This window comes from Camellia sinensis, chromosome 2 (assembly GCF_055761805.1).
Source record: "Camellia sinensis isolate YWXY chromosome 2, ASM5576180v1, whole genome shotgun sequence".
In the NCBI taxonomy this organism is placed as follows: domain Eukaryota; kingdom Viridiplantae; phylum Streptophyta; class Magnoliopsida; order Ericales; family Theaceae; genus Camellia; species Camellia sinensis.
This window is the reverse complement of record NC_138962.1, coordinates 47,626,470-47,644,273: the sequence shown is the minus strand read 5'-3', so window position 1 is coordinate 47,644,273 and position 17,804 is coordinate 47,626,470. Positions and strand designations below refer to the sequence as shown.

The 17,804-nt window shown below is 36.7% G+C and overlaps 1 protein-coding gene across 2 annotated transcripts; it reads left to right on the top strand.

The window, feature by feature from the left end:
- Positions 1-742: 742 nt before the first annotated feature.
- Positions 743-17,733, top strand: MCM9 (minichromosome maintenance 9). Of its 2 annotated transcripts, none has more exons than XM_028207722.2 (20): positions 743-923; positions 1,040-1,142; positions 1,252-1,351; positions 1,439-1,577; positions 2,073-2,142; positions 2,600-2,774; positions 5,702-5,801; positions 10,627-10,724; positions 10,865-10,930; positions 11,055-11,147; positions 12,134-12,217; positions 12,966-13,038; positions 14,096-14,162; positions 15,125-15,206; positions 15,485-15,606; positions 15,694-15,761; positions 16,402-16,511; positions 16,591-16,638; positions 16,724-16,876; positions 17,108-17,733. In XM_028207722.2, the coding sequence occupies exons 1-20, from the start codon at positions 799-801 to the stop codon at positions 17,197-17,199; spliced, it is 1,968 nt and encodes a 655-aa protein (XP_028063523.2). In that variant the 5' UTR covers positions 743-798; the 3' UTR covers positions 17,200-17,733. The 2 variants fall into 2 exon arrangements, with proteins under 2 accessions (XP_028063523.2, XP_028063522.2); XM_028207721.2 differs by having other exon boundaries at positions 12,101-12,217.
- The last annotated feature ends 71 nt before the right edge of the window (positions 17,734-17,804 follow it).

Sequence of the window (17,804 nt, the reverse complement as noted above, 5' to 3'; positions counted from 1 at the left end):
TATTCCTCAAAAAAAATAATAAAAATAGGACAAGGAAACTCCTTTGGTGTTCATCTATGGACCGTTTGGGGAAAACATATGATATTTATTTATTTATTTATTTATTTTTGAGTTTTGATATACAAACAACGTAGTTGTACAGAAAATTCAAATACAATGATGTGTCCATGTGTCAATTCATTTCAAATTAATTTTTTTTTTTTTAAAATGGCTTGTAATTTTTAAAACATCACTACCACATCATTCTTGTAAAAAAATTTTGTTTATAAATCACTTCTATTTTTATATGTTGATTCATGGGGCAACGGTTGCCCAATTGGTAATCTTCCCTTTTACCCATGAGTTTTCGATGGATTTTGAATTTGTAAAAATGAAAAAGTGAATAAATTAGAAGGGTTTTATTGATTTTTATTTTTTATTTTTTTATATAACGATTGTACTTATTTTTCATAAAATTTTTAATATATATTTGAGAAGATTGGTGATTTTTTCTTGGATTGTAATTGTTTTTTGGACAAATTTATTTTTTATTTTATTGTTTGGTTGGAATGACCATTTGAGATAGGTAACATTGTTTATTAATATAATGTTTTTCATGTTTAAAAAAAAAAAAAAATTAAACACAATCACTTGATAAAAAATGTGGAATACCCAGACCCGGTCCAGTCCAGTCCAGCAGAGGGCCCATGGTCTGGGCCAGTTTACTCTAATGCGCTATATATACAGTATACGTATAGCTTCTTCCCGCCCAAATCTGTTACAATCTCTCTCTCTCTCTCTCTCTCTGTGAATTTGAAAATGGAGGAGGAAGAAGAAGGTCCAAAGACAGATATGGCGCGGTATCTGATACAGCACCACTCCGATCAGCTTCGTTCCATCATTCTCTCCCCTGATCCTCGTCTTCATTACCCTCTCTATCTCGAGTATTATTATACTCCAAAACCCTCCTCTCTCTCTTTCTCTCTTTCTCTCTCTCTCTCTCTCTCTATATATATATATATTATTCTCTCTCTAAACTTACTCTCTCTTTCTCTTTCAGTTTTGCAGAGTTCATGGATTACCATCCACCGCTAGCTTACATCGTTTTCTCCCAACCCGTCGAGTACTTGCGCCTATTCGACAGTGCTGCTGTCTGGGTTCAGGTTCCTTCAATTTCTCTCTCCACATATGTATATATATATATATAGATACGTTTGATTTATCAATGTATTGTTCTTGAATTGATTTAATTGCAATGTTTATGGGAATTAGAAAGTCATGTGTCAGAATTTTAAAGCTGGGGATAATGCCAGCGTGAAAATGTTTGTGCACGTTCGGATTAATGTTAGCGGTTCTCCTCTCGAGTGCCCCGGTTAGATTGTGTTCATACTTTTTCTATTTTAGGACATATTTTAGGTTATTGTCTGATTGTTTTCTGTGAATTTTTGGGCATGTTTAGAGACCTTTCCGAGCATTGGGCGCACACGAGTGAAGCATCGTGGGATTCTTCTCACTCTAAAAGGAACTGTAATTCGGTCTGGGGCAATCAAGATGTTTGAAGGGGAGAGGGACTTTGAATGCCGAAAATGCAAGAAAAGGTGGTGGTTGCTTGCAGTTTTGCTTCATTGTGCTTTAGTTTAAAACTATAAGCCAAATTATTGAGATAACTCTTCAAATGACAAATTTAAGATGGTAAAAAATTTCAATTCATTGGAATATTATCAACTAAATTTCTTTGTGGCTTCTGGTTTTGTTAAAACGTGTTTTTAAATTTACTAAATTTAGCATGATCTAAACTTCCATCATTGTAATGATGGTCGAAAATTGAATTTGATAATTAAGAGTTCATCATTTGAAACACTAGAAATATGCTTCAACTCCAATTCTTGCATAATGTCACTTGCCTCTCAAAAAGATTAACTTCCGGAACTCATCTTTAGTGCTGACTGTTAATCTTGGTGATATTGCTCTTGCATCCTGAATACGTGTTGTTATTTGAGAATATATTTGCAAATCTACCATAAGTATGATGGTCTATGCTAGTTGAAGTTTCTCAAATGAGCATCTGTGAAGTTGACAATGCTTGGGTGCAGGACCCAAGTTCATCCTGAGCTGGAAACTAGAAATACACTACGACAGCCATTACCTTGTCGTCGTTCCCAGGTTTAATCTTTACACTTTTCATGAAACACATAATTTTTTTTGGGTATAATTATTTAATAATTTTGAAGATAACAAACACAAGCTAGATAGCAACAATTAAATTAAGCCATGTGTTTACAAATGATATAAATCACTTTTTAACTGTTTTAAGTTCCTTTAGGCTGCATATAATCTGTGATTCTGCAGCTCAATTTTTCAGAATGAACTTTGATGCTTCATGATGAAAAATTGAAAGTTCAAGGTACACGCAAATTTAAGGAGGTTAAGGCTTTGTTAATGTGGGACTTGAGCTTTCAATTGTAGTTTCTCTATTTAGACAAGTTTTAAATTTTTCTTTGTGCCTTTTCCTTCTAGTGTCTTTCAACTATGCATTTGTTAGCTATTTGTTTTATATGAAGTTCTGTCTTCATTAGCTATTCTTGGTGTTTAATGACTAAATTAATTGTCTCCCTAACAGGGTTCTAAAATTTGTGAAAGCATCAGTTTCCAGTTTGTGGAAGGCAGTACAATATGTCATGATTATCAGGAAATTAAAATCCAAGAAAGTACACAAGTATTGGGTGTTGGGGCAATCCCTCGTTCAATTCCTGTCATTTTGATGGATGATCTCGTTGACATTGTTAAGGCTGGAGGTACCACATTCTACAAAGCTCATATTTGATCTCCTAACGAGTCTTGGTGTTTCTCTTGTTTGTTTAGAGGTCTTACACATGTAGTTATCAGCTAAGAATTTGATATAGTACAAACCATAGTATATTAATCAGGAAGAAGAATAAGTAAACTGATGTTACTACATATAAAACACACAGCCCAAACAAGCTGTGCATGTTTAGTGTTGTTCAACCAGCCAGAGTACTAGGACTAATATTTCCAGTGTGGATTAAAAAAGGATAGAATTTTCTCACCAATCTCAATACCATTGTCTGTTCTTTTCCTAGAGCAAGAGGAGGAACAATACATGAAAATGGATAGCGCTATATGTGAATGAAATCATGTCTTATAATATGTTTGTGGGGCCCTAAAATATATCTACATTAAACAGATTTCTCCTTGGCTTCCATGTCCATTATGTATCCTTAATCAAGTTCTGGAGAGTGAGATTAATACACAGAAGCAAACTGAAGAATTGAATACATCTCTTCACTCCCAACTCCCCTTCCAGACAAGTCTCTTGGGTCAGTAAAAGAGGAGTTGGTTGGTTCGAGGACTGACATGGAAACAATGGATTTACGACTAGGTGGGTGGCAACTCAAAAAGATGGATACAGTTGAGTCTTGTGGGTCAAGTGGGCATGGTCCAAGTTAACAAACATCTGAAAATTTTAAAGAGGGAGGAAAAATGATGAATGACCTAGGCAGAGAACATCAAGGGGAGTCCGAATGCAAGAACCATAGGAAACAATTTTTTTTTTTTTTTGATCAGCAAAGAAAAATTTCATTAACAGCATGAAATTAAAGGTACAGGAAGATGACATGCATCGAGAGAGATTCGGAAGTACAAAAATACCCCTACTACTGCTACTCGCATCCATACAACCAACCCCTTGGCCTCTCGAATTTTAAATAAAAAGTTAAGAAGAACTTAACTAGATAATAAAGTACATGAAACCCCACAAAATCAACCCACCAAACCCCCCAAACAGCTCCTGCAAATCCTCTAATCAACCCAAAATCAACCCAATATTTAAATCACCTAAACTGCAAGCCTCATGATTTTAAATCATCAATATCAACAACCCAATATTTTAATCACCATGCCTCTGCTAATGCTGCAACTCCCGAACGCCTATGCTATTGCTACAGCTCCTGAAAATTTTTAATCACTATGCCTCTGCTATTTTAACTCCCACTTGCTATCATAAAACTAAATCTTTACCGCCCAGTAGCTAATTTTTGAATCTAAACTTTTCACCTACTTCAACTCCCAACGCCCACCTGACAACGTCCAACGCCCAACGCCCACCTGCTCCTACTGTAACATCTTTTCACCTATCTGTTGCACGCTCCTCTGGCCAAAAGACTCCATAGCCAACATCTCCATGGCTGGAAAACCTGCTACACCCACTGAACACAGCTTGATCACCATAGCTACCCCCACTGAAAACCTGTTACACCCACTCCATAGCCACCTGCTACTACTGCTAAAGCTTTTCAAAACTCCTGCTGCTGCACGCTCCTACCAGCTTGATCACCATAGCTACCAGCTTGATTACCTACCTGCTGCACACTTCTCTGCTCCTACCGAGGAGTTTCTCTGGCCGAAAAACTTCATAGCCACCCATCTGAACACAGCCAAAACCCACTTCCACGGTCTGAACTTCTATACTGATTCAAAACTCCGAGCACTTTGAATACACCCAAGGCCGATCAACACTCATGACAACAAGACCCACTACCATCTCCACTTCCATGATCGGGCACAGCTTTCCAGCTCCAAACTCTGAACACGCCCAATGCAATAGCCTCGGTGTTGACAGCCCAAAACATCGAACAACCGCCGAGACAAAACCATACATCTGGATGAAGCTCACCCCTCAAACTCCCACTCGAAAAGGAGCGCTCGAATGAAATCTTAGACAGATCTAGATCAACTACAACACCCATGTTCCCTCCAAACAAAGCACCGAAGCAACTCCATAGATCCGAAACCAAGCTCATCCCTCAAACTCCCACTCACAAAAGAGCGCCCGAATGAAGATCCATCCAGATCTGGCCAACCTCTATACCGGTCCAAACCCAACCTCCTTCTTCTCTGTTCTGTCCCTTAAACCCCAAAGTGGACACAGAAACAGACAACAAAAAAAAACAAGCCGAAGCCCCCCTGAAGACACAAAAAAAAGGACACCAAAGTGGGAAGAAATTGTGGGAATCAAGTTTATTGAAAGCAGAAACCAGCACACAAACACGAAAGAGAGCTGGGCCAGCCGACCGCCATAGCCAAAGGCGGCGGTCGGCCGGCCAAAAGTGAGGCCCGGGGGTGGAGGTTTAGAGAGAGAGAGAGAACGTTAGAGAGAGAGAGACAAGAACCATAGGAAACAATAGATGATATGATAGGCAGAAGAAAGGGTTGCCATGTAATACAAGATCCTTGGTCTACTCCTAGCAAGCAATAAGTTAATGCAACCCCAAGACAACAATTTTTCATGCAGTACCTATATATTGTTATGGTGCCTTGGATTGGAACAAGGTTTGTTGTTTAAAGGCATTCTCAGAAAAATAAGGAAAAACTTGCCATATATGCAAACTTCTATGCTAAAGAAAGAGATCTAGGCCTCGTTTGGAGACAAACTATTTTAGTAGTTTTTTGGCTTTTTACGAAAAGATGTGCAGAAAAATAGAGAGAGTGATGTGACAACTGATAGTGCCTTTTTGGCTAAAATATTTATCTCCAAACAAGGCCTTAATCTGTATATCAAGTGGGATGTGGTATAGTGTTAAATGTTAAGCATTTTGGTTACTTGCATCATGCTCATGATATCTATATTCATTTGCCAAACTTTGTGCTGTTCAATTTTTTTTTTCTTTATTGGGGAAATAACCTTTTTGAGTTCTTTATTCAGATGATGTAATTGTTACTGGGGTTTTGACTGCAAAATGGTCCTCGGATTTGAAGGATGTGCGTTGTGACCTTGATCCTGTATTAATTGCTAATCATGTGAGGTAATCAAAATTGTTTCTCTAATATTAATTGAATATTTTAGTATTACACTTTAGGCAATTGTGGAAGCATTTAAACAGGGTAGTATAAGAGAGCTTCTGTTATTCTGCGTTTGATCATTTGGTGTTAAGATTGTAATGTTGAAATGTGAATATTAGATTTATTTTTCTCTCAATTATGGCTTAACTTTACAAGCCCCATCTAGTATTTTGCTTTTCTTTTTCTGAATTTGCAAATACCTCCACAAAAATCCTAGTTTGGAAATTTTTTTATTTTTTATTTGGCATGTCTGACTTCCAGAGATAGATGACTTATTTACTGTTTGATTTTTGTGATTTGTGGCTTATGCTTATAAGCTTCGTCGAACTACTCGAAGTAAGCCTCTAGATACTAGTATTGATGCAGATTAGAGTTCCTTAAATTTCCATGGCATGCTGTATTTTTACCATGATAATATCATCGTGTTGTCTTGATCATTGGCACTTCAAATAGATGTGTGTTAGATGCAAATATGTGAAGGTATTTTTACTAAATAAATATATTTCCAAATTCTCAATCTAACCTGACTTTGTGATGAGGCATCAAGTTTGTGTCAATAAATTATTTCGGGGCAACACAAAAGACAAGTCAAATTTTTTTTCAATGTTAGGAAATCGCAAAATAATTTTAAAGTGTATGGAAAATCTTGGAAATATAAAAGAAAAGAACCACTGATTTAGATGCATGAACAGGCTTAATAAATAATCAATTTAGTATGTTGGTTTATGCAGCAATTCACCATGGAAGAAAGATGTATGGGGAGTGACTTAAAGATGCCACCATGAAGAGAGAACTTTTGTATGTAATAAACCAAACCATGAAAGATGAAAAATGCTCCACTCATGTTAAACACGATATGCATGAGACTTTTCTCAATCGACACCCAGGCTGGTATTAAAAAAAAGACTGGTAAATAAGATAGCTGTATTGGTTTAGTTTTTCAGCAGGAGTTCAACGTTACCTGTGGTCAAGTAACTAATCAGAATCTTTTGGGCATAATAAACTCAATTTGAAGCCATTTATACTAGAATAGTCTTTCCTTGTGTATTGTTAAAACCTATCACCTACTTCACCCACTTAAACCTACTCCACTAAACCTAACCCATTACACCACTACCACCTCACCTACTCCACTAAACCTAACCCACTACACCACTACCACCTCCACTTCACCTACTCCTTACCTACTACACACTCACCCTCTTCTATATATAGGAATCATGAATCATTGTAATAAATATCTATCAATATATCAATCAATAATACAATTCTCTATTTCTTTTTTTATACATTGAATTTTTACATGGTATCAGAGCCAAGTTAAGAAGCTAATAATTCTGCTTCACCGGCGGGCGGCAGAATCGCCTTGGCCGCCCGCCGGACCTCTACACATACCTTCACTCCGCTGCCACCAATTATTCTTCTTGATCTTGATCTTCTTGTTGTTGCTGATTCAAATGTTTGGTTTTCATCATATGAGGAAAATTCTCAGATGACATAATCACTACTGTTATATTTCTCAGAGATGAAGATTCCTTAATTTTCTTGAGCAAATCATAGCCTGTCATTCCAGGCATACAGTAATCTGTAATAATCAGATTCACTTCCAATCCCTAATAATCAGCCTCGCCTTGTTCGGCAATCGGTGAATTCGCATTCTACGACGTCGTCTTCGTCTTCGTCTCACATTGCTCATCATCAGAGTTCATAGGTCGAAGGATCGAATCCACACAGCAACACTTCAAGCTCAAGCTCGAGCTCGGTCTCGTCTGCGGAAAGATCTCTTCTTCCCAGGGGACATCAAAGAAGAAGCTGTTTCATGCGTCCTCCAGGGGCTATTCTTGCTCCTGGTGAGACTATCATAGCAACTGTATTCAAGTTTGTGGAGCCTCCAGAGAACAATGAAGAACCAAATTTTGGGGGACATCAATTCAGCTTGACCCTGTTGGAACTCTAACCTTGGAGTTTGATGATGGTGATGTTTTCCAGTGGAGCAAGGTCACAACATCCATTTGTAATCTTATCCTCGGTAAAGTGAACCTCAAGTGGTCTAACTTTTTATTTTTTTTTTATTACTATTATTATTATATCAAATAATCAATGCACTCCTGTTCCCCACTCTACTTTCTTTCTTTATTTATTTATTTTTCTATTTATTTTAATCCATCTTTTTTGCAAAGCAAACGAAAGTTTGCACACCCATCATCATTCTATTTTATTTTATTTTAACCCCCTTATCCTATTTTGATCATCATGTCTCCACTACCCAATTTTCTTTATTTTATATATATATATATATATATCTCTTTTTATTATATTATAAAAAAAAAAAAAAAAAAAATCATCATCTCTCCTCCGTTTGATTTCAACCTCCATTATTTTTATTTATTTTCTCCAAACCACTTTCCTTATTTCCCCATCTTTCATTTTTGATTTCAAATATATTTTTATTATTTCTTTCCTTATTTTTCTTTCACATTATTTTTAATCTTTTTCCCATTCCATTCCTACCATATAGCTTTGCACACAACACCATATTTTATTCATCTCAGGGATCAACCCCGATCACAATTTTACACAAAAAAAAAAAAAAACACCAAAAGCTTTATTTTCTTTTCTGCAGCCGGCCACCCACCGACCTCACTTCTTCGCCTATTCCGCCGGTCTCTTCTTCTTGCCTCCGTCCTGGGCGGCCCTTGACGGTGTTGCCTCTGTGTTTCCCACTCCACTGGGCACGATCACTACTCCCTGCTCCTCCACTGCAACATATGGCGGCCCTCCAAATCGGAACATAACGGTGGCCTTCCGCTTCAGCTCCTTATTTTCCGCCTTTAGCACACTGATCTCTGCTCGCGCATCCTTATACATGCGTTGGAGCAGAGCCAGCTGGGAGTTTAACTGCTGCACCTCATTTGTCCTACTCTGCAGCCGGTTCGACAAGTTTGTAACCGCAGTCATGGTTTCCACACATGACTTCAATGTATACTGATTGGCTTCCACATCCGACTGCACTGCCATTCTTTGTTCCACAGACCGCATCGGAAAGTTCAATGGAGCAAACTCCGGGGCGCTTGGTTGAGGTTCCAGTGCCACCGCACCAGTTATCTCTCTTGTTGACTCGTTGAGGTCGGGAAAGAGAGTGAGCAGCCCACGGGAAGACGAAGCCATTTTCTGGGTAACAGAGTGTTACAGCGTATTACAGAGTTTCTCTCTCAACAAAGGAAGAATTTTTCAGAGGTTTCTCTCAGTTTTTCTGTCTCAGCTTCTGCCTCAGCCTCAGCCTACGTCTTGGTTAAATAGCCGAGGCAGCCACGCGTCTCGCGCACCACTTGACGCCAGACGACAAACGGGCGCGCCAGCCAAGGCACTCACGTGCCTCGCCATCATGTCCGGCACACCTTTTTATGACTTGGGCCCGTCTTTTGATGGCACGCCTTTTGATGGCACGTTTTTTGATAGATTGGGCACACCTTTTGAGGGTGCGACTTTTTAAGGGTCCGACAAGACTCTGTAAACTGTCCCGACATTGATTCCGGTTAGCTCCTTTATGGGTCCGACAAGACTCTGTAAACTATCCCGACATTGATTCCGGTTAGCTCCTTCAAGGGTCCGACAAGACTCTGTAAACTGTCCCGACATTGATTCCGGTTAGCTCCTTCAAGGGTCCGACAAGACTCTGTAAACTGTCCCGACATTGATTTCGGTTAGTTTCTACAAGGGTCTAGCAAGACTCCGTAAACTGTCACAACAACTATCACAACATTGTCTGCTACAACGGTCCGACATGACCCCATAAACTGTCTTCTACATCGGTCTGACACAACCATCCAGTGTCCTCTACAACGTTATGACACCACCATACAGTGTCTTCACCATCGGTCTGACACGACCATACAGTGTCTCCTATCCTCTTTTCTTTTATGTATTCGTCTATTTTCTTGTTTTGTTACTCTCTCCAAACTCAAGTTGGCTAGTTCCTATCCCCCTTGAGTTTGCGGGGGCTGTTAAAACCTATCACCTACTTCACCCACTTAAACCTACTCCACTAAACCTAACCCACTACACCACTACCACCTCACCTACTCCACTAAACCTAACCCACTACACCACTACCACCTCCACTTCACCTACTCCTTACCTACTACACACTCACCCTCTTCTATATATAGGAATCATGAATCATTGTAATAAATATCTATCAATATATCAATCAATAATACAATTCTCTATTTCTTTTTTTATACATTGAATTTTTACATGTATATTTCAGAAGGGGGAGAGTTTTCAAGGTTGTCCACAGTCTCCAGATCCCATTTGCATCCTGTTTTAACTATGTAATTGCTACATGTATATTTTACTGGCTCATTGTACTTTACTTTTAATATTAAATCTGATCATGAATTTTTCTTTCTGCTGTCTTTCTTTACATTTATATTCCAGAACTAAGGCACGTATATGGCACCCATAATTAACTACTGGAGTCTGAGCCTCTCAATTTTCTTGATAATGATGAATATTTGTTATTTTATTATTGATAATTTGATCCCTTTATTCATGTTTCATAATGATATGTGTTCTTGGTTCTGGCCAGAAGTAACTCAATTGCATTTTATTTCTTAATACTTTGCTTTAAAAGCTTGAAGCATACTTCGGTGCCTTCTCCCTATTGCAAGCTTACTTTGTGAAATGCAGTCATAGGTTCATAATTCTAATCAGGTTGAATACTTGAAATAAGTGATTTGTCCTTTCCCCAATGTTTTCTTTTAAATGAATTATTTTCATTTTTAGGAGAATCAATGAGTTGAAGACAGACATTGATATTCCTGATAACGTTATTAATCAATTCAAGAACTTCTGGTTGAATTTCAAAGATACACCTTTAAAAGGTAAACATATCTTATAAAATTCAAGTTCTGGTTATATATATACATATATCTATATTTGGATTCTATTTGCTTCTGCACCAAGCTGTTTGGGTTGCTGTTCTACTTCTATAGTTTTGCCTAACATTTCAACGTCACCACAGGGAGGAATGCCATTCTGCGAGGTATATGCCCACAAATTTTTGGACTCTTCACTGTAAAGCTTGCAGGTGTTTTATCATCACATTTTAATTTGTCCCTTTTCACTTAACTTCTAAGGTTGTCATTGCATTGTGTGCTTCAGTTTTGGACATAAAAATAACTATATTTAGTGATGATTTTCATTCAATCTAGTTGCATTAACACTTATTGGAGGTGTGCAACATGCTGATGTTTCTGGGACAAAAGTTCGAGGAGAGTCTCATTTGCTTCTGGTTGGTGATCCAGGTGACCTTTTTCTTTTCATATATAATATAGTTGGCATTTTATAAGTAAATTCTTGTGTGCTTCCTGTGGCATAAATTTGAACAATTGAAAAGAAAAGAAATTGCAAATATAGTAGATAATTATTAACTTCACTGCCCCACCCATGGTCATTGCTTCCTTAAACTTATTTACACTTCTAGACTGACTAGAGTTTTCTTTGATTTTGTAAATTTTAATTCAGTATTAAGTTTTCACTTAATAAAATTTCTTAAACCTTTGGAAATTATTCTACTTTTGGCATAATTATAATTAAAACTGGAGTAAAAAATTAAATCCTCACTCCACCCTGTAATCAATCATGACATTTTGTTGATCTAGTCCATTCATGATTGACTAGACCTGGCATGGCACTGAGGATGCTGTTACAATTCTAAATACTAATCTTACACTACCATACATTTATACTAGTCTCATATCACAAATATATGTTTTTTTTGCTTCATGAGCTAGATTGAAAATTGTAGCCTGTAATTTTAATATGCATTCCTGTAGTTAGAACATAGAACCTGAAATATTTTTTTAATACCTCCTGGTTTTAGTATAATGATTACTTATTACAAGTACAATATGCTAGAGGAAGTAATACTGCTAAGTTATCTTGTGGAAACAGTACATATATATTTAAATCGGATGACTAACTTGAGCAAAAGGCTATTTCTGTTCACAGACATTTCACAGACATCTAGATGAAAACAAGTAACCTAATCTTTGTGCACTATGCCAAAGGTTAGGTGTGTACCCAATCTTTCCCCTCTTAGACACAGATTAATGTGTACTAATTAGGCGTTATTTTTTTTAGTGTTGGTCTTGAATAATACCAATCTAAAATTTTTATTTCATAATTTGTTTCAACTGCTAAAATGGTACAAAAATTGATGCATTAAAGTTTTTCTGTAATTCTATAACTCTACAAGGTACTGGAAAGTCTCAGTTCTTGAAGTTTGCAGCTAAATTGAGCAATAGATCAGTTATTACTACTGGTTTGGGAAGCACTAGTGCTGGATTGACAGTTACTGCTGTCAAGGATGGAGGTAACCTTGTTGACCTTCTGGCCTAATAGTTATGTTTGAACTTGGGTCAAGTTTGCAACATATTTGTTGTTTTATTTGTCTCTTTATTTGCTTTCTTTGTTTTCTTTCATCAGATAATGTGCTTCATAGTTTTATTTCAGAAGAAGTTATGTAGCTGTTTAGTGAGGCAACTGAAAATTTGTACTCCCTAATTCAGAATGTGTTTCTCCCTTTGATTGATCCCATGAAGGGAACTTGACATGAAAGGAGTTTTCATTAAGATTTTCAGTGGTCAGTGTAAGATTTAGTCACTTGTTTGGTGCTGGAATACATTCTTTTTCTTGACTGAGCTATGGCAAATGGTTTGCAACTTGCATTGTTGTGGGAATAAGCCAGGAATGACTACTGGTGGGGTGTAAAATTGTCATAATTATCATCCATCTCCCTCCCTCTTCTGTGTGTGTGTGTTTGGTGAAACCTGTTGTTGTGGTTGGATGACTTTGGAAAGTGAGAACATGTCTCCCCCGTATCAAACTACATAGGATATTCCACTAAACTACAGTTCTCTTGTTATACATCTTTTTGGCATCACATGAGAAAGTCTATTTGTTTGAGAATTTTCTTTTTGAAATCCCTGGAAAGTTTTTCCTTGGACCTGCCTTTCACTAAAAGATAACATATATGGAAACTTCAGTTCAACAAAATTCTGAATGTATTTACTTAAAGAACAAGAAAAAGAAAATACTAAATGCATTGATTGAACTTTCAGGGGAATGGATGTTGGAAGCTGGGGCCCTTGTATTAGCTGATGGTGGTCTTTGTTGCATAGATGAATTTGACAGGTATTCCTAATACCTTTGAATGGCTGCATTAAAATTTTGTTTGCTGTAATAATCAACATTCAAAGGTGTTGGAAAGATTGATATGCATTGTTGGCTCCCTTTCCTAGGCTTTTGGGACTAGTGGTAACATGGTGGCAGAGCTCAGGTTAAGTGAGGTCTTGGATTCAAGTCTCTCCATTTGCATTTGTTTTTCCGTTTGCATTATATTTTTTCACTTGTTTGGATGTTTGGTGTTGGAAAGCTTGATATGCATTGTTGGGCTCTTTTCCTGACATCTTAAGCTTTTGGGACTCATGGTGCTCTAACAAAAATAAGAAACCAACTTATCTTTTGTGATTTCATCCATTGGTAAGATGTACTCCACCTAAGAATGTTCTGACATCCCTATTTTATACAAACTTAGAGATGATAAGACTACTTGTGCTATAAAATTAATGATCCCATAGTATCTAACAGTTTTGAGAAGAACTAACATGGTTTCATTGTGAAAATTCTGTGATGTTTTAAATACGAATAAATATATTCATGACTTGATTTATTCAGTTATAGCCCCCAAATTTCAATTCCCCATCATGGGCTTAAAATCATATCTGAATACATTAGTTGGACAAAAGTAGATAGTATATCATGCTTCCCATTTAAAATAGGAAACTTAATAATACCATTAACTCATGAGAAACCTCAGCACTATCAATTGTCCTTGGCTCAACAAAGCATCTTTTATTTTTATTTTTGCTTAAAGCAGGCCTAGATTTTTATATTTCTTTTGAACTAAAGTACAGTGTACCTTTTGCTTGGGGAAATTGAGATTAATTGCTAAATGAGGTAGTATCTGTCATTCTGTTTAACAAGAAATGCTAATGCAATGTATGAAACATAGAAGGTAGTCTTCCACATGCAGGCATGCTTGGCTAAGCAAAAACTGTCTTAAGAAACATTCATTTGAGTAAGCATTCAATTAGTCAGATATTGGATACCTATTATGATATCCTTATTAATAAAAAAAAGGACATGTTATGTTATCTAGTACTGAACTCAAATAACTCTTTGTTGGCAGCATGAGGGAACATGACAGGGCAACGATACATGAAGCAATGGAGCAGCAGACTATAAGCATTGCCAAGGTAGGTTATTTTATTACATTTTAATTAATTGGAAAAATTCCATTAAATTTGTAAATACTCTTAAACACAAGTACTTGTTTCTTTCTGTATTTAAGCTAAAATTTCTATTGCTCTTCACATTAAAGAACAGTGTCCCAAGGAAATACCAAATTTCACGTGCATGCCAATTCAAATTCACACTTGGTACGATATTGATCAAAATTGCACTAGTACAAAATGTGGTATGTACTTTTAGGTTTTTCCTTATGGTTGATCTATGAAGTATGAGTATTTCGAAAAACATGCCGTATCTGTACCAGGTACTTACCGGCGTATGATACCTCGTATGGTACTGCTGCATACGTACGGGATACATGAAACATGTATCTAAATTTTTTCTTTTAATTTTTGACATACCCAGACATACCTAGTATATACCCAAGCCGTACCTTACCTCAGTTGAAATAATATTTTCTTCTACTTCTTTTTTATATTTTGTTTTACGCTTAGTATGATTTTAAAATTAAACTATGGTTTTGTAAGTTATTTAATATATTGACATTTAATTTTGATTTATACCTTTACTTTTGGCATTAAATGTTAATTGTATGTTGGACCTTAACAAATTAAACTATTTAATTAAGTTTTGCATTATCTAAATTAAAAATAGATTTTTTTTACAACTGTACCAAGCCGTACCCGTACCTAATTTTTTTTGAATTTTACCGTATCGACGTACCTGTATCGTACCAGTACTCGTACCCGTACCCGTGCTTCACAGTGGTTGATCCATATTGGTTGTTTTGAAAATCCACTTGATTGTGTGAATTAAGTTTCATTCACGTCTAACATCAATAAGCATGTGATTATAGGACAAGTTGTGGAGTTAGTATACTGTTAGTTATCTTTTAAGTTTTGATTTTTGAATTGAGCTTTTTTTACTTGTGGAAACATGACTCCTGGATATCATTTGCTTTTTTCAGGCTGGTCTTGTGACAACTCTCAGTACTAGGACAATTGTCTTTGGTGCAACGAATCCCAAGGGACAGTATGATCCCAATCAACGTATCTTTTTGTCATTTTGTCTTTCATATTTTGAATTTACCCCCACAAATTACTCAACTATAAATTACCCCCACAGTATGATCCCAAGGGACACTATATCGGTTATTGCTCACCTATAAAATGTCCAGTCACTTAGTCAGTAGTCACCATCGTCGTCCAATTTTTAAATGGACATAAATGTGAACAGTAAGCAAACTTGGTGCATTCATATCTCTTAGTGTCGGTCTTTTAGTTGATTATTCTTGTTTGTCTTTTTACTCATACTTAACACAAGCTAGCTCTGTCTGTCAACACGGCTCTCTCTGGACCCTTGCTAAGCAGATTTGATATAGTCCTAGTCCTGCTGGATACAAAGAACCCAGAGTGGGATGCAGTGGTTTCTTCTCACATACTTGGTGTGGTAATGGCTGTAAGATTAATGTTGAATGACTCTAATTATGCATTTGAATAAATCCAAGTAAGGTTTGTATTTTGATATAATCATCAGGCTGAACCAGAAAAAGGCAAGCATGATGAAGATTTAGCAAATATTTGGCCACTTCCATTGCTTAGAAGGTGAACTTTTTAAAAGCATATGCACCTTTAAGGATTTGGTTTAATGAATAAACAATGTGATATTTTGTTACTACATATATACATTCTTCATACTCTTATGTCATGTTTGGTTCATTGGAATAGAATGGAATGGATTAGATTGTCGATTCTCACGTTTGGTTGACTTAAAAAATAAGAGAAAATAGAAAATGGAATCATCATTGACCTTCATTCTAGTGAACCAAGCACTACCTTAGTGCCAACAATGCCTGCTTCAACCTGGAACCATGTTGATGCCAGTCTTACTTGGTATCAATATTAAATCTCAGGGTTGCTCCCAATAAACACCTACTTAGGAGAAGATATGTCTTTGTGGCATTCATGTTGGTATCGGTATTAAATCTAATGAAAGTTATTTTCATTTTCACTTACGTTCCGAATACATTTGATTCGATAGGGCTAGAATAAGTATGCTTGTTTGTGTGATTGTCATTTAACTTGGTGAAAATAAAATATCTAACATGCAAGTGATGAATAAACCTCAATGCGAAGGATGATTAAATGTCTACATGATTTTTTATTTCATATTGAGTGGCTTTGCTCATATAACTCTCTTCTTTAATTTCATAACTACTATGCAACTCTCAACTTACTTTTGCAGGTATATCCACTTTGTTAAACGAAATTTCAAACCAATCCTCACCAAGGAGGCTGAAAAGGTCATTTCGAGCTATTATCAATTACAAAGAAGATCTGTGACGCAAAATGCAGGTTTTAGTGAGACAACAATCTTTTTTCTGATTCCTAAACACTTTCAATTTGATTGCTGAAGTCGTGCCTTGTACTGCAGCAAGGACAACTGTGCGTATGCTGGAAAGTTTAATACGACTAGCTCAAGGTACATTTTCTTCCATTTTTAGCATCCATCCAGGATTGACTTCCTGCTTTCACTCCCCGAATGATTATATGACTTGCTGACGCAGCACATGCAAGATTAATGTTCAGAAATGAGGTCACAAGATTAGATGCCATCACTGCCATTTTATGCATCGAATCATCAATGACTGCGTCAGCAATTGTGGACAGCGTTGGGAATGCCCTGCACTCAAATTTCACTGACAACCCTGACCAAGAATGTATCCTTGCCACAATTTTGCATGTACAAACACATATGTCAACACACATGCATTTGAAAAAGAGAAGGCATGTACACATACATTACATGTATATATGAGAAATTATGTAATGGATTGAGAGTGATCAATAATTATATTCATAATGTTAATGTATTTACCTGGCTAAGTATTCCATATATATATCATCTTGTTTTCCCTGAAAATGTGACTACTTGACTATGTGTTTCGTAGATATTAAACAGGAAAAGCTGATCCTTGGAATGCTGAGCCCTATCGATGAATTCTCCAACATAAACAATGTAGCAGGATCAACCAGTGAATGATATCAAACAGAAAGCAAAGGTGTGATGTCTGAAAGTTGATTGCTTGAAGAGGTAATATGTTAGTAGCTTGAGATCTTTTGTGATTGTTAATGTTAATTGGATGGATGGTTATAGGCAATGTATGAAGAAGTTTATGACAAACTCACATGTGGTTGATCCATGTTACATCTAGTGATTTTTTAAGGATGTATGGCCTGCAGCCCATGGCCCATGGCCCTGGCCCAGGTCCAGTCTCGCCCTCATATCCCGGGTAAGGCTAGATATATGGGTTTTCAATTAGAAAAAGACCCAACCCGACACACCCAGGCATTAAGTTGATCTGGCCCCTAGGGTTGGGCTGGGTCTGGGTACTTAGAAAATGGGCTGGCCCTGCCTGATAGAAATACTGTTTACAGTAGAGAAATCAAATCCATAGCTTTCACAATGTGGAGCTTTGTGAAAGGATCAAACAATTGCGATATATGAATGCATTGAATGTAATTTCTTGAAAATGTTTTGGATTTTCAAAATGATATTTGAAGGATTATTTCATCACTGATACAGTTTTAAATGCTCTGATTGTTAGTTAAACAAAGAATCGTCTTTCAAATAGATTAGGATGAAAT

What these genes read in the sequence shown, in the direction of transcription:
- MCM9 (XM_028207721.2), top strand. Translation starts at nt 799, where the DNA reads ATGGAGGAGGAAGAAGAAGGTCCAAAGACAGATATGGCGCGGTATCTG. An exon ending in TTCTCCTCTCGAGTGCCCCG is followed by an intron (nt 1,352 to 1,438) that starts GTTAGATTGTGT and finishes GGGCATGTTTAG; the next exon opens with AGACCTTTCCGAGCATTGGG. An exon ending in CAAAGATACACCTTTAAAAG is followed by an intron (nt 10,725 to 10,864) that starts GTAAACATATCT and finishes ACGTCACCACAG; the next exon opens with GGAGGAATGCCATTCTGCGA.